Source organism: Agelaius phoeniceus, chromosome 7, assembly GCF_051311805.1.
Source record: "Agelaius phoeniceus isolate bAgePho1 chromosome 7, bAgePho1.hap1, whole genome shotgun sequence".
NCBI classification, from domain to species: domain Eukaryota; kingdom Metazoa; phylum Chordata; class Aves; order Passeriformes; family Icteridae; genus Agelaius; species Agelaius phoeniceus.
Genome location: NC_135271.1, coordinates 34,726,446 through 34,741,929, shown reverse-complemented (window position 1 = coordinate 34,741,929; position 15,484 = coordinate 34,726,446). Strand labels below are relative to the sequence as shown.

Genomic DNA, 15,484 nt, shown 5'->3' with positions numbered 1-15,484 from the left:
GAGATGGAAGAGGCTGAGTTATAAGTGCAGGGAGGAACAGTGGAGAGTGCTCTAGGACTTGCATTTGCTGAAGGCAAAAGCATTTTTTATACCAGTTAAAGTCTCTAGTGCTGGCTGGAAGAGAATTGGAAGACATCCAGCCAGCATTGTTGGGAAGCCTGAGGAGAACAAGCCCTCTTCTCTGTTATTTTCTGTGGAATGCTGTAGTCTTAAGGAGGAAAAGCCTAAAGCTGGGATTTAAGAGAATATGACCTCTGAAACAACTGGAGAGAGGAGCAATAGGGAAGATAGCAGAAGGAACCAAAAGTGTTGTGAGCATGGGTGAAATATAAGGGCTTGGTGGAGAGGAGAACAGGATGCCAATCCACATGAGAGATCCAGTAGCAGTCATTTTTGGAGTGGAAGGCAGGGAAGTTTGTGGTTGGAAAAAGATGACTGTATGGGGGAAGGGTAGAGCAATGAAATGGGATCAGTGTGAAAAGAAAAACACATGAAAAAAATTTCAGTAGCACTAACAAATTATCAGCATCAGAAGCTGTCCACCTGCTAAATACTGCTAAAAGATCTTGAAGATGAAAGAGCTGAATTACAAACAGCATCATGCAACATGTAACTTAAAATTTTTTTAGTACTTTTGTCTGAGGAGGTGGGGGATTATATTAATTTTTAGAAAGTGTTGTAGGAAACTATAGGCCTATAGTTCTGATTTCACAGTTGGGTAAATTCACAGAATGTAAAAGGTCAATTACCTTAATGACAGGAGGGCCTACAAGTGAGACAGTCTCCTACAAGCACTGAGGATTTCTGCTGACTCACAGGGAAGGCTGGTCTGAGAGGGGCCTCATGAGACTGATTGTGTTGTAAAGTGAAAATGAAAATGAAAAGCAGAATAGATAAATTTCTCTTGGAAAAGAGTCCTGATTTCACCTTTGAAATGATGGTCTCTGAACTGACTGTTGCTCTTCGGGAGTGACACCCAGACAGAGGCTGTGATGGAGTTCCATGGAAATACCAGCAAGGGGCTCAGCAGTAATAAAAATCCCCAAAAGAAGTAGTAAAAGCTCCCAGGAAACCAACAGTAAAAGTAGAAGCATTGCTATGGAACTGTATAGTCTGTAGATCACCTTCACTTTGAACCACATACACCATGGGGCCCCTCCACTCGTGGAGAGCTTCTGTCAGACCTGGTAAACAGCAGGTCTGGGACAGCTTCAGTGCTGCAGAAAACTGCATTGAAGGGACCTGCAGTGTGGAGACAAGACATCTTGGGTGGGTGTGATGGGTGTAAAAGTCACACATGGCCTATAGAAGATTAATGGCACTAATGGAAGCCAGGCTTAAATCCAAACAGCTCTAGTTCCACACATGTAGTTGTTTGAGAGCTCCCTGTGAAAGGACACTCCAGATGCAAGAAGTCTGCATGGGTTCACTTGTGGAATGAGCAAGTATTTCAAAGAGAAATCCCTTTGGGGTTACTAGTTAGGCAGGCCTCATAGAAAGAATTAGAGTTTGAGGGAATATTAGGATGAAAGTATGATTTACTTTCCTTTCTTTGTACTCTATCCTACATAGCCAGTGCTAGAGGCAGAATACTGCTGGATAGACTGTTGGTCTAGAGCAGCATGGCTGCTCTTAATCAGTTAAAATGGTTTTCACAGAACAGAGAAAGGAAGGGGAAAATGAGAGAGGAAAAAGAGAAAGGAAAACTGAATAGTGAATGTAGGGGAAGAGAGGTGCAAGGAAAGATAAAATATAGAGGAAGACAGGAAATTGGTATGTTATTTCTTTTGATGAAGAAAAGGTGTTGAGGTGTTATGCAAAGCTGCCATCTTCCCTGCATCCTGATCCTGTGTCCTGCACCACATGGTTTGTGTGGAGCTCAGTCTCCTCAGGTGTCAGACACACAAGAATTAACATTTCATCCATGGCATGCCTCTGCAGCCTTGATTCTGCAAGCCCTTGCTCACATGAGAAATGCCTTGAAGGGCTGGATATTTCCATCTTAAATTTGAGTAATATATTTGCAATGTAGCTGCAGACAGCTGCAGCAGATGTGGTCGGGCTCTGCAAGAGCAAAGGTCCTTGCCCATCCCAGCCTTGTCATAGTCATGGCAGAGTTCCTGACTGACTTTTTATTCTTATACCAGCATTATAAGACAACTTCTTTTTCTTTCATTTCAGAGCAACCCCTACTATGTGAAGCCTCGGGTGACAGACCATCAGTTTGGCATAAGACATTACGCAGGGGAGGTAGGTGTTCATGATGTGTTTGTGAGATGCTTGGTATATTCTGGACTTGAGGTCCTCAATTCTAGATTCCAAAAACCAAGAACATCTCTGAGCTCTGTTTCCACACATTTGATGTCCCATACCAGAGCACAACGAGTGTGATGGCCTTAAAATAGCATGACACTCTGCAGTACTATATTCTCCAACTTGGATTTTTGAGCTTCTCAGGTAACTTTTTGTTTGGGGGATAAACTCCTTACTTTTGTTATTCATGTTACCTTTTCTTGGACATTCACAAACAAACAAAACTTAAAGGAAAAGTCACAAGGAAAATTTGACTTTTCAAGAGGAGGAAAGACTGAATACCTATTGCAGAAAGAAAAAGGTTCCTGACCCTTCAAGGTTAAATGTTGCTCTTTATTGTGAAGAGATATGAAGCAGATGAAGGTGTGTCAAGGGAGGACACCTGCACATTAAAGAAGGGCTAACCTCCTCCCAGAATAATCTGCTGAGCACTTGTGGTTGGGAAGTTGGGGCACTGGGTGGCCGTTCTCTTCACTCTCCTGAAGTGAATAGAGTTCCTCACACCTTGCAGAGGATTTCCCCACAGACCTTTTCCTGCCAGGCAAATCTTTGCAGCTGTTTCACTTGGCTCTTGTTTTTGAGGGGTTTTTTTGTGTTTGTTTTTTTTAATTGATGGCTAAAAGCCACTGTCTTGCCAGTAACTGCAGAACTCTGTAGCTCTTTGACCCCAGAAATCCAGATCTTGGCACATACCTGCAGTGTTCCTGTGTAGCTCTGCTGGAGGCCTTGTACATTGGCATGTAAATGTGGAAGGATTCATGATCTGTATGGTGCTGCTCTAGTGGCTGTGTCTGTGTTGCAGGTGCTGTATGATGTGAGAGGCTTTCTGGAGAAGAACAGAGACACCTTTCGTGATGACATTTTAAACATGTTGAAAGACAGCAGGTATGCTTGTCAGGAGGCCACATCTGTTGGGCAGAACCAATTGCATTCATGTAATAAACCAGACCAAGGAAAGCAGTTGCTTTTGCCAGAGCATCAGGCATAATTCTTAATTATTCTTCTCTTTGTGCTGAAATGTCCTGATAGAAGAAAGGAGAGCTGGAGAAGTCAGATGAGGCACAGATTTAATCAGGACTCATGTTGTCCCAGTTTTAAAAAGAGCTTTAACAGCATGACAGGCATCCCTCCAGGCAATTTGGTTTTTTCCCTTTCCCCTTCCCTTTTCTTTCTTCCTCTTATCTCCCTATACCTACAATGGCAAAGCTTCCCCTGAATGAGTCAATGCTCTTTGCCATGCTGTCAGTTGCCAGCTTTTGTACAGATGCTGCTTGTTTTCCAGCCTGCTTGTTAGTGGAAATCATCTGTCCTTATCCTGAGCCAGACTGAGCTGTTGCTGTGGGACTGGGCATGGACTCTAATGTTATATCCCAGAACTGCAATATGATCTTAGAGAAATGAGCTAATTTTGATCTTGAGCAAGATCTGGGAAACAGAAGCAGGGCCTAGTAGGAGGGAAGGATTTAATACTACAGAGGATTCTACAAGTCTTTGAGCAGCAACTCTACCATGTGCCTCTTACCACAGTCCATGCATTGCCTTTGGGCTCCAGCCTGATGAGACTGTTTCAGAACTGCATCTTCTCTGAAGCTGCTGCAGAGTGTGCAGTGAGAAGCTTTGAAACAACCTGAGGGAGCTAAGATTATGAGCTGCTCATAGTTGTCTTACTTGGACAGTAGCATCTGGGGAACATTTTACATGAGGCTTGAGGCCAGAATTGTGGTTGTTATTGTCCAGCATAATAGATGGACTCAGGCTTTTTCAACATGCCAGAAGGGAAGTTGAGCCAGAAGCAGCCATAACAATAAACTGGTACAAGCAGCTCTGAAGAACTTTGTGCAACTTTGTAAGAACCAGCACCAATGTCTCAGGAGTGGCAAAATGGTGGAAGATTCCCTAGAACTGGAGGGCTAGCTACATGGAAGGCAGCTCTAGAACTCCTCTGGCCACAGAAGAGCTGGGCTTCCAATTTTGTGATCATGTCATGGGGGCTGATCATGATTTGGGAGGCATGACAACCCCAGTGCAGCTGGCATATCTTCAAGGTAGTTTTGCCTGGGGCATATGCTTGCTCAAGGGACGTGTCCCTTGTGTATCCCCTCCTTGCTCAAGGGAGTTGTCCTAGCCAGTGCAGAAGGGAGATTTTCCTTTGTGTAATATCCTACTTGAAAGTGTGGGAGGGGACTTCTGGCTTTGCAGCTGAGTGTGGCATACAGGGCAGCCCACAGGATCTGGGCAGCCACGTGGGAAGTATTAATTTCCTCACTGAAGTGCCAGCTGAACTGCTTCCTCTGGCACAGCAGGTATAAAAATGAGATGTTTCACAATAGGACAGGGCAGTAGCTGACAATAATAACCATCTTCTCACAGGTGGTAGGTGCCTTGCACCTTCTTTAATTCTTTTCTTCTCCCTTAGGCTGGACTTCATCTATGACCTTTTTGAAAGGGTCTGCAGTCGTTGCAGTGAAGAGACACTGAAGATGGGCACCCAGAGGCGCAGACCGACTGTCAGTTCCCAGTTCAGGGTATGGTGTTTTCCAAGAGAGCAGCAGGCTTCTGGGGAGGAGCAGATGGGTAAAGCAAGGCCTGCAGCCAAGAGGAGTCATTCATCCTTGTTTTGTGTCCAGCGCTGAAAATGTGCAGGAATGTTGCAGTGCTAAAAAAAGACAGTGCCACTGCCCCAAGGATTTCTGTCTGGTGTAAAACGTGAGATGATAAGATGGAGCAGAGTGGCAGAGGAGAAGAGTACTTTGCTAAGTATATGAAGTTCTTGAGGTTCTTTGATCTTTCATATTGGTTGGGTGTTTCAGCTAAGTGTATGTGTCCTTTTAGGCCACATTTTTACAGGTATAATGACAATTCCAATAAAACCTTATTAGGAAGATCTTGCAAGTATGAATCTCACACACTTGGATTGTCTGCAGACCTTCTGTTCATTTCACTGTTTTGTTTTCCTGTATTTAAAGTTTGAGAGACTTGTAAAACTAACTCACAAAAGCTATAAGCTCCAAGAACAAGGATGGCCATACTCTTAAGAGCAGACTGTGTGGGTATGTTTTGGACAGGAAGGAATCTCATGGGTTAATGAAATTTTGGTAGGCAGAGTCAAAGGACATTAGGAATGGGAGGGCTGCATGAAGACCTTATTGCATCAAATGTAGCCCCTTTCCCTTCTGTAGTGACTGATCCTTTGGGTCTCTCTTGCTGATCTTTAGGATTCTCTCCATTCCCTGATGGCCACGCTCAGTACTTCCAACCCATTTTTCATCCGCTGCATCAAACCAAATACAGAAAAGGTAAGTGTGTCCCCCAGCCATGTGTGTGCATGTGACACAGGCCTGCATGGGCACGCCCTTGCACAAACGCCTAGCAGGTGCCTCAAACTGAGGGTAAGAGCAGTTCCTCCCACCTTCCCTTTTTAATTCTAGTTATCTTTCAGTTGAGAAAAAACACACCCTCGTCCTGGTAATTAGATGGAAAGACTGCATTCTGAATATGAGATTATATAGCCATTCCCACCTCTTTCAGTGCTTATGAAGCCTGGAGGATTAACCAGGCTTGTGCAGAATTCAGAGTTGTGCTAGAAGAAGCAATCACTCCTGTGTATAGTGGCTGTAGAGAAATCTGTTCTGGAATGAAGAGCTTGAGCAGTAGGCACTGTCTCCTGCAGATCCCTGGCTCCTAGGCTGCAGAGTGGAAGTGGATGCATCATGAGCAAGTCACAGTGCTTAGGGACAGGCTGGCTCTTGCTTGGACTGTGAGCTGTGGAGGGAGGACATGCTGCTAACTAGATCTGAACTGAACCTTTTCTTTGCATGTTTTGAAACCATGAATGATATGGCAGAAGACAGACTGCTTAGGGGATTTATGCCAGAAAAGAATTCTGTAGTTTGTCTCCAGTTTAACTGAAAAGAGAGACTACAAAGAGAACTGAGTCAGGGTTCTTCACTCTGTATGTGTTCAGACATTGTATTTTTGCTTTCCTACCATAGTCTGACTGTGAGTGCAGTCTGCAAACTGTTTTTCTTCTTCCAGAATCAGCCCAATTCCCTTTTGTCCCTTATTCTGCACCATGCAGTGCTGTGAGGTTGCTTTCCCCTTGACCCAAACTTTCCCCTTTTTACCTGGCATGCTCAAAGATGCAGGGTTGGCTTTTTACACCAGAACAGATACACAGCCTGTGACTGCCTCACTTACTTGGTTTTGATTCTGGATCCCTGTTTAGGCGCCGAACCTCTTTAATCCAGATGTGGTGCTGAATCAGCTCCGCTACTCAGGGATGCTGGAGACGGTGAAGGTTCGGAGAGCGGGTTTCCCTGTACGGCGCCTTTTCCAGGACTTCCTCAGCAGGTAATTGCTCTCACTGTATTGTATGCTGGAACAGCCCCAAAGTATTGAATTCTACATGACTGTTCCCTCTTTAACTGCTTCTTCTGGTATGGATCATCTGTGGGATGTTTTTCTAACTGTGGCCTTAATGCTCATATCATCGACTGATCTGGGAGGCCTTTTGGAGACTTGCCTTTAGGCTAAAAGTCAGAATGGAAAAATAGCCAGATGGTCTTTGGTCTTCTTTTCTTTGTCTTTTTTTTTTTTTTCTTGGTAGCTTTGCCAGAGATTTGCTAGTGTGATGCTGTGAAACCCAGCTGGTCATAATATGTAAAAGGAAAATACCATGCTTAAAACCTTTAGGCAGCTGAAGAAAATTCTAATGGACAGTATAGTTGATGATTAATATTGGAAGAAGTGATTATTTCTTTTAATGAGCTACATCAAAAGGATTTTTTTAAAGTTTAAGGCTAGAAGGGACACTGAACATTGCTTCCTTTGTCTCTTGGAGCACTAAATGCCACCCCTACACTGAACAAAATAACTTGTGTCTGATGAAAGCACATGTTTCAAAAAGACAGTTGTTCTTTACTGAAAAATTCTGTTGAGTTTGTATTCTTTTACTGGGATTGCAACAATAATTGCCAGTGTGGTAGAAACAGATAAAGGTTGGGGGATGGAAATTTCCAAATTGGAAGGCAAACATGAAGAAGGAGGGTCCCAGAGGAAAAAGGACTAATGAGAGGAGGATAATTAGAGTTAAAAGATTGGGAAGAGAGAGGAAAGGGGGCAGTTACTGTCATCTGTAATCTGATGAGATTCTGTCTTGTTCTTAGGTACAAGATGCTTGTGAAGGGGCCAAGCCTCTCAGACAACAGCAAAGCTGTATGTGCAGGTTTTCTTCAGACCTATGACAGCAGCAAGAAAGAATGGCAGCTGGGTAAAACCAAGGTACTGCATCAGTGTGGGGAAGGGTATGGCTTTGCTCCAGCTGCAAGGGGACGTGATTGCATCTGGTCAGATTGCAAGGCAGTGCAGTCATGACCCTTTCAATACACTGGCCTGTGCCACTGACCTGCAGCATCTCAAATATTTCCCATATTATGTACCTAGAGACATAGCAGGTTTTTTTGATTTTATTTAAACTCCTAATTGACCAAGCCAGATTGATTTTGTTGTGTCTGATCCAATTTAAAGATTCAAGGGGAACAAGCATGGCTCTCGTTTTATGTAATTGTGATGTGTGCCATTAACTCTTGCCTCTTGTGCCAGGTATTTCACTCTGCTTGACTAACTGAAATTCTTGCCCGAGGTAGTGAGCTGAATCTTGGTGTATATCTAAGCTGTGAATAGCTACATCACCAGATGTATGACAGCTTTCTGTTGGGGAAGCTCAGATGATGCTTTTGCAGCTAGCCCAGATGCTAGCATACATTTTCTGTGAAGAGGTATCCAAATGCTTCTGCCCATTTGCGTAATTCAGATCTTGCTTTGGTGAATGTTTAACACTCCTCTCTTGCCTGGAATAGTCTGGATTTTCATGCAGAAATAGATGTGAGCATTTTGAGGTATATTGCTGTAGAAATCTGGGAGTGTGAAGCTGTCTCTATCACAACTTTCCACATACTCCAGTAAATTCTTCAAAGAATATTCCAAGATGGATGGTGTCCAATGCAGGCAGCATTTCTGAATAGTGGGTATGCAGTCCATATCTAGAGCAGATGGTAGCAGATGGATCAAAGCAATTTCTTGCTTTTTTTTTTTGCCCTTAAGCCTTTAGAAAAGTACTTCAGAATATTTCCAGTGTCACAATAAAACCAGAAGTGATTCAGTGATTCTAGTGAACATTTAATTTGTCCAGGAGATCAGATAATGACATTTGTTGCTTTGAGCAATTATTTCTCAACAACTGGATAGACTATAATATTTATTAAAGCAAAATCTCTCTCCTCTTCCTAGCGGACTGGTGGTAGTCCAGTTAAGAGTCTGGGCTATGAGCTCTGTGTGGCAATCAAGGAAACCACTGGCCATTGTTGTGGGAAGGACATGTATTAATCTGGAGTTTGGTTGGTTTGTTTTGTTGTTTGTTTTTTTTTTCCCATGCCTCCACTGATGTTCCAGAAAGATTTTATCACTTAGCTGTATTTCTGGTCTGTGATTAAAGTGTTCCCCATCTTTGATTTTGGAATCAGGAGTCTCCTCACTGGTGCCTGCAAACCAGGAAGCATTTTGGTGATTCCTGTCCTTGGATAATCCACATTGCTTGGGTGACTGCCAGTCTCCCAGCATTTCAGTGTTAAAGCCTATGAGGAGAGTGTGTGTGTTGCAGACCTGTCTGGAAAGCTTAGAAAATGGTGGTTAGAGCTGGTAAACACAGAGTTTGAACTTTCTTCCTAGCATGACAAGAGCTGGAAGATTGCTGCACTACGGTGAGGGCAGCAGGATGGAGGACCAAACTCACATGCACATAACTCACCTTTTAGAGTACAAAAGGTTATAAGCTATACAGCTGAAGTCCAAAGCCCACAGCAGACTAACAACAAGCAGGAAACCCAGGATGCTTTGAGCCCCTGGAAGCTCTAGGTCCCTTTTCTCTTCAGTCCCCATTGTGCATCATGAAGGACTGAGTCCATCTGCTTGTTTTCACTCACTCCTTGACCTGCACAAGTTATTTGGAAAAAGACAATATGGGTGGTAACTGTGGCAAAGAAAATATGTGTGTGTTTTGTCAAAACTCTGGATATAGTCCAATGTATTTATTTTTTCATGATTGTGTCCTGTAAACTAAAACTTGACTGAAGAGCTGTATGTGGCATGTTGGTACACTGCAATATCTCTGCTTGGGCGCTGGCTGCTGTGAGTCTGGATATTGTGGAAAGAAAGAAATGATTAAGACATGCAGTCTTTGTATTCCTGATGCCTGAGAAGCAAAATTCCCTGAAGCTGGGAAGCAGCTGAGCCATCTTGTTTGGCTGTAGATGTTACTTTCTATTGGGCATGGTTTGTATTAGAGATGTCCTGGTAGAGGGGAGCAGTTCTGTTTATTGAAAGAATGGATCATTCCAAGGCTGTCCTGGCATGTTCCACACTTGCTGCCATGCTGAATGGCTGGCCAGCCCCTGGCTGCTTCAAGGTGCTGTCATTCCAAGGTGTTATTACCCTGCCATTACATTCTTCAGATGAGTTGCTTGGCATTCTTTCCCATGCAAAGCCATTTCCTTCCTCTCTTGGAGACCACTTTGCAACTCAGCTTTGTCACAGTGCCTCCAGAAAGCCTGTCCCTAGGAAAGCAGCTGCCTTGCAGAGGTGAGGCCTTGCAGAGCAGTGGTGCTTCCTGGTAGGACCTTCCCTGCTGTCTGCATCCAGCTGCTATGCCTTGGATTACAGACTGCTTTGTCTGCATTCATGTTTCAGCTGGTGCTAGGTAACATAGGCCTGGAATACTTGGACTGATGGAGAAATGAGCCTTATTTTTCCAGAGTCTTTCAGGTAAAGGTGAAGCTACCAGCTAGGGGGAACAGAGCATAGGTCATTGTCCTGAAAAGGAAGTCCCCTGCATGGACTTTCTGCCACTTTTGCTGCTACAGGTGCAGATATGGGTACTCAGGTTGGTATTCCCAGAAGTAATCTTGGCTTAGTCAGGAGTAGCTACTGAAAAAGGTGTGACAAGCCCATGGGGATGTAACCTAGGAAGAAGTATAAGGGGTGGGTGAAGAGCAAGGCTTATAGAAGGGGGAATACTTCCTGCAAAATGAATGGAAGGATAATTATATCCCTAGCAATTGTTTGAAGGAGGAAGGAAAAGACTCTGTGAATTAGTGCAGGGGATTGTGAAGCTTGGGAAAGGAAACGGAGGAGGAAGGGCAGGATGATCTTTGTGTTTTTCATTAAGAATAGAGCAGCTGCCGTGCTGTCAATTGTCAAATTAATGTTTATAAGAGGTATTAATGTATGCAATACAGGTTTTATATGGTGGTATGGCAGAGTTGAGGGCTTGAATGCAAACAAGCAGTGTGATCATGAAAGAGATTGTGCTAAGGTGCCTTTGCCTTCACTGGGAATGTGCAGGGATGGGGCAGCAGCTCCCATATGACCCTTTCTTCAGTGCACCTGGGCCTTCTGCCATACTTACCATACCCACAACACAGATTTCCTACAGTGGTTTAATACAGTAACCTTTGCTGTTTGAAGGCATTAATTTCCACATTTCAACCCGCTGGTTTGCAGGGCCTGTTTGGAGGAGGTTGCTGTACACTGTTTGGCATCCAGGTCACAGTGACCCACTTCCTGCTTTCCCAGTGCTGTCCCCAAGAATCATATGATCCCACTTATGTACACATAGGTACCCAAAGAGTTACATTTGTGTCTGCTGATCTCTGTGACAGCTTAGCATGTTCACTGTCCCACTGATGGTGCATGCAGGCTTTGAGGTTCTGTGAGGAACAGCGTGGTGATGCACTGTGGTTTAAAACCTGGCCAGTGTCTAGTACCAGCAGAATGTGATAGATGTAACCTTGTAAAATCCGTGTAATACAACATAACCTTGTATGTTTTGTTCAATCATTTTTTTCTGAAATGAAAACAATCCTATGTTTTCAGAAAATGACTATGAATAATGACAAAGAAACAGCCACTTTCTAGTTTATTTCTACAAGGTATCAAAAAAACTTCTGGACTTGAAATGCATGTTATTCTTCCTTGTCATCTCGTGGAGTTTAAACAACCTCCAAACCTTCAAAATGCCAAAAGTTTATAACTAGATATTGCTGGATTTTGAGATTAACCCCTCACTCCAGCATATATAGATCCTGTAATCGTATAGGATTAGGGTTGAGTCTCATGGATCTCTGCATGCCCTGAAGTTCCTCCCCCACCCCAAACTGGTCTGGCTCAGCAAAGACTGTGCTTGCTAGGGAAATACTGATGGTCTGAGTATTTTTACAATTTGATGAAGATAATGGACCGAGACAGTGTTTTGCTGGTTGCATTCTTGAAATGGGTGACTGCTGCTTGGGTCTGGAATGTAATGGAAAGAGCAATCCCTGCCTCAAAGAAATCTTTAAAAGATTGTTGAGTTTACAGAGGGAGTGGATGTACAACTTGCAGGGAAGGATGCCAGCTTCATGGTTGGCAGTACCTTGATAATGAAGCTTCTTTTCAGGCTACCCATGGTTATTTAGTCATTACAAAACAGCTCATTTCTTAATGGAAGCTGCTCCCCAGGAGAAATTCAAGTGCAGGAAAGCCACTGGCTATGGGTACTAACTCAGGGAGAGGTGTCAGTACACAATGGTAATTGCAGGGGGAAGGAAGAGCCTTAAGGGATGAGGCCAAAAGCAGTGATGGAGGAGAAGGTATAGAGGGACACAGAGGGGAGAAAGAGGGCAGTTGGTGCAGGGCACTGGACTAAATGACTGTTCAAATCTTTGGCCTCTCAGCACAACCACATGCATCCAGTACATTTGTAAGGAGTTTCTACTGATTAATGTGGTTCTGAGTTCTGCAGATTGATGAATATCAGCTCACATTCTGTGTATATGAGAGTGCTTTAACAAGTGGGGCTGCACTTCCCTAGTGTAGCCTGTTCTGCTGCTGGCCCTGGCAGGGATTTATTCAATGCCAGGCAGCAGGTCACACGAGCATGGCCATATGGCACTTTCTGCTGTGACCGCAGCTTGTATGGACATGTCTCACCAGCTTATTCTAGTCTGGGTACTGCTAGCAGTGTACCCACAGCACCGTGGAGCTCCCTGCAGGCTGCAATCCATCTCAAAAAGCAGCACATTTATTTCAGGAATTTCTGCTGAATCCTGTGCTAACCTAATGCACGCCAGCTGATTTAACATTGCTTAGACATGTCAGCACAATTCCTGTAAACATGGCCTTATCTTGCTCGTATCTCAGTTCTTTTGTCTTTAACGTAGCACCTGCATTCTTCACAAGCATTTAGCACCGAGCAGAAGTTGTAAATACAGGCGGTGAAAGATGCTTGAGAATTAAAATACTGGACACTGGGGTGCAACCAGTAATACTTGGAGAGTTCTGTGGTCAGAGCTCAGTTGCCCCTAGTCATGCTCCACTGTGGAACCTCTTCAGCACGGAAGCATCTCACCCCAGAGTGTCTGGAGGTCGGTGGAGGGCTTCAGCACCGGTGGGCTTGAGAGTAAGCTTTCTGTCTCGACTGGGCTTTTGGCTTTTCGCCTGCCTGCCATTAAGATTCCTGTAAAAGTTACTTCCTGGAGTCTAGAAATCGAGAAGTTCCTCCCTTTCCTTGAAACGCGGAGGAGTTTCTTCGCAAAATATTTAATCACCCAAGCAGGTCCCAGTGCCTGCTGCAGGGAGGTACCGGATTGCGCCGGGCAAGCTGTCAGCTGGGAAAGAGTTAAGCACAGGCGCAAACTTGGGCTCTCCTCCTCCCTCCTCTTTCCCTCCTTCCTCTGCTCCCTCCCTCTCTCTCTTTTAAGTCTTGACCACCGAGTGAGGGCGGCGGGGGTTGGGCTCGGAGTTTGGCTCCCGCCGCTGCAGAACTTTTCCCGGCGCTCGCAGTGCGGGCGCCCGGGGCAGCGCGGGGGCGGAGGCGGCGGCAGCGCAGCCGCCCGGGCACGGAGCGCTCTCCGCGCCGCTCACCCGGGGATGAAACCGCCCGGCTCTCCCGGGGACTGACTTCTTTCCTCTCTTTGTGTTTACTGAAACTCCTCCCCGTGGCGTCAGGTTTTCCTGAAGGAAGCTCTTGAGCAGAAGCTGGAGAAGGATCGGGAAGAGGAGTTGAGGAAAGCAGCTATAGTCATCCGGGCCCACGTCTTGGGCTACATGGCAAGGTCAGTGCTGGGGGCTGCCCCACCATCCCTGTGCTTGCGTGCCTGGGTTGCCCCGACACCCTGCTTTGCTCTCTAGTCCCCTAGCATCCGTCCCGTCTTCCCCTCCTGTGTTCTAAGGGAGAGCTGCAGAATCTGCCCTCCCTGCCAGCATCAGCTCTGCTGAAACCTTCCTGCACCTTTGGCACCTCTTTTTCAGTTATGTGCACGTTTGCACCTTCCCTCAACGCTGCTCAGCAGGCTTCCCGTGGACTTTTGTACCCATTGCTTGCCTGTGATGACACCTTTTCCTTGCCTTCAGGGCTCTCCTGGCTGGGCCCCACCTACGCTTTGGGTCCCCTCCTTTCCCTTGTGCCTGTCAACTCTGTTTTCTGCTCCCCCTGCCAATTGCTTCTTCCTCACTTGCAGTTCTGCCTTTGCTCGCCCTCTTTCCTCGCCCTGCCTGTTTGCCTTGTGATCTCCCCCTCCTTTTAATTAACTGTTCAGAATTGGTTTTTGGCCAGCTCTGCAACAGTAATCTCCTCTTGCCTCTCCCTTTTGCACCTGACCAGTGAAGGTTTGGGAGAACCAACTGCAGACAAACGGCCCCTCCTCTGCCCTCGAAGTCAGTGCAACAGCTGACTCCTTAATGGCTGTGGTATGCACACTTAATCCCAGTAAGATGCTCTTTCCTGGCTGGTCTTTGCTCCAGACACCTGTCAGTCAGGGTTGTGAGGAGGTGAAATCCCTGGCTAGGAGAACTGTTTCAGCAGGCACTCTTCTTAGAGCTCCAGTTACACCAGGTAGCTCATTTTTCATTGGGAAATGTGTGCAAGGGTTGTACCCTGCCTTGCCAGTGTGGAATATCAGCAAAATACACATTTGGTCTCTGGGGCTTTTTATTCATTTATTTATTTCCCTCTAGGAAGACAAATGAGCTCGCTCTATTGTTGGTACATGAGATTGCAAGTTCTTTATGTCAGGGTGTCTTCTCTCTTTTACTTTTTGTCTAGCGTTTGGAGAGAGGGGTAGGGATTAGCACAGGAAAATTGATTTGCTGGAAACAACCACTGCAGGCATACTGGATTACTGCTTTTCTGAGATCCTGGTGAGGAAGCTGCTGTCCTGCAGGGCTGTGATGGAGACTGTGTGGCAGCAGTGTTCCTCTTGGTTAGAAATCTTGTGGTCCTTCAGCCTCCACACTTCTGAATTCCTCATCCCACATGTTGCTGTTATGAGTCTCATCCTTAAGGACAAGCTGTGCTTCTGCAGCCAGACTGTAAATCTTCACAAGCAGCTGGAGGTAACTGGACTTCACAGGGGAGGAGAGTAAAGAAGAGCTGGAAGGGGGTCTGTAAAACTTTCTGTGAAGAGAGTTTCCAGTTGCACTGCACCTGGATTGAAAAAAGTCCAGCAGGCAGGAGTTCATCTGGGCAAGTGCTGAATGGTCTGTGCAGAGTTGGGCAGGAATATCAGTATGTGTTGCCTTAAGCTTGTACCATTTCTGTTAGTTTTGCAAGTATAAGTGTATTTAAATTCATTTGGTCTCATGCAAAGTAGACTGGCAAACGAGGGATTTTACTGGTTTCTCCCCCTTTGTGAACTTGTTCTGAGCCTGGAGAACCAGATTTTCTTTGCTCTCATTCCCTGCAGCCTATGCAGCCTAGTGTCTCTGATCACTAAAATGTGAGACAAGAAAATCAAGCCCACTGAAAGGACCCCATTCTTATGTAGCTAATCTGGAAACTCTGAGATGCAGGTAACAGCTTCACCAGCTAAAAACCACATAGTACAGGATCCATGTGTGAACTTGGCTGTGCCCTGGTTTCTTCAGGACTGTTCTTCATGGGAAGAAGACAGTAGCAAATTGCTCCGTAACCCTGTGATCTCTAGTCCTTGGAGGCATAACTGCTAACTACAGCTCATTGACAGAATAATTAAGTAAATTTCAAATACAGCATTGAGTCTTGCAGCCAGCCTGCCCTCTCTGGTGTGCTGCATGGTCAGGAGGTCTCCCAGCCCCTTCGCTTGGTCTGCAGGTTGAACTT

At 45.3% G+C, this 15,484-nt stretch overlaps 1 protein-coding gene across 4 annotated transcripts in view; it reads left to right on the top strand.

Moving 5' to 3' along the window:
* Positions 1-15,484, top strand: part of LOC129122676 (unconventional myosin-X-like) — a 95,412-nt gene that overhangs the window by 48,158 nt on the left and 31,770 nt on the right. For all 4 annotated transcript variants that reach the window (XM_077181520.1, XM_077181519.1, XM_077181518.1 and 1 more), the window contains 7 exons: positions 2,182-2,250; positions 3,116-3,198; positions 4,730-4,838; positions 5,529-5,609; positions 6,539-6,663; positions 7,479-7,593; positions 13,354-13,460. In XM_077181520.1, the coding sequence (XP_077037635.1) occupies positions 2,182-2,250; positions 3,116-3,198; positions 4,730-4,838; positions 5,529-5,609; positions 6,539-6,663; positions 7,479-7,593; positions 13,354-13,460 (689 nt within the window). The remainder of the gene's footprint in view (positions 1-2,181; positions 2,251-3,115; positions 3,199-4,729; positions 4,839-5,528; positions 5,610-6,538; positions 6,664-7,478; positions 7,594-13,353; positions 13,461-15,484) is intronic.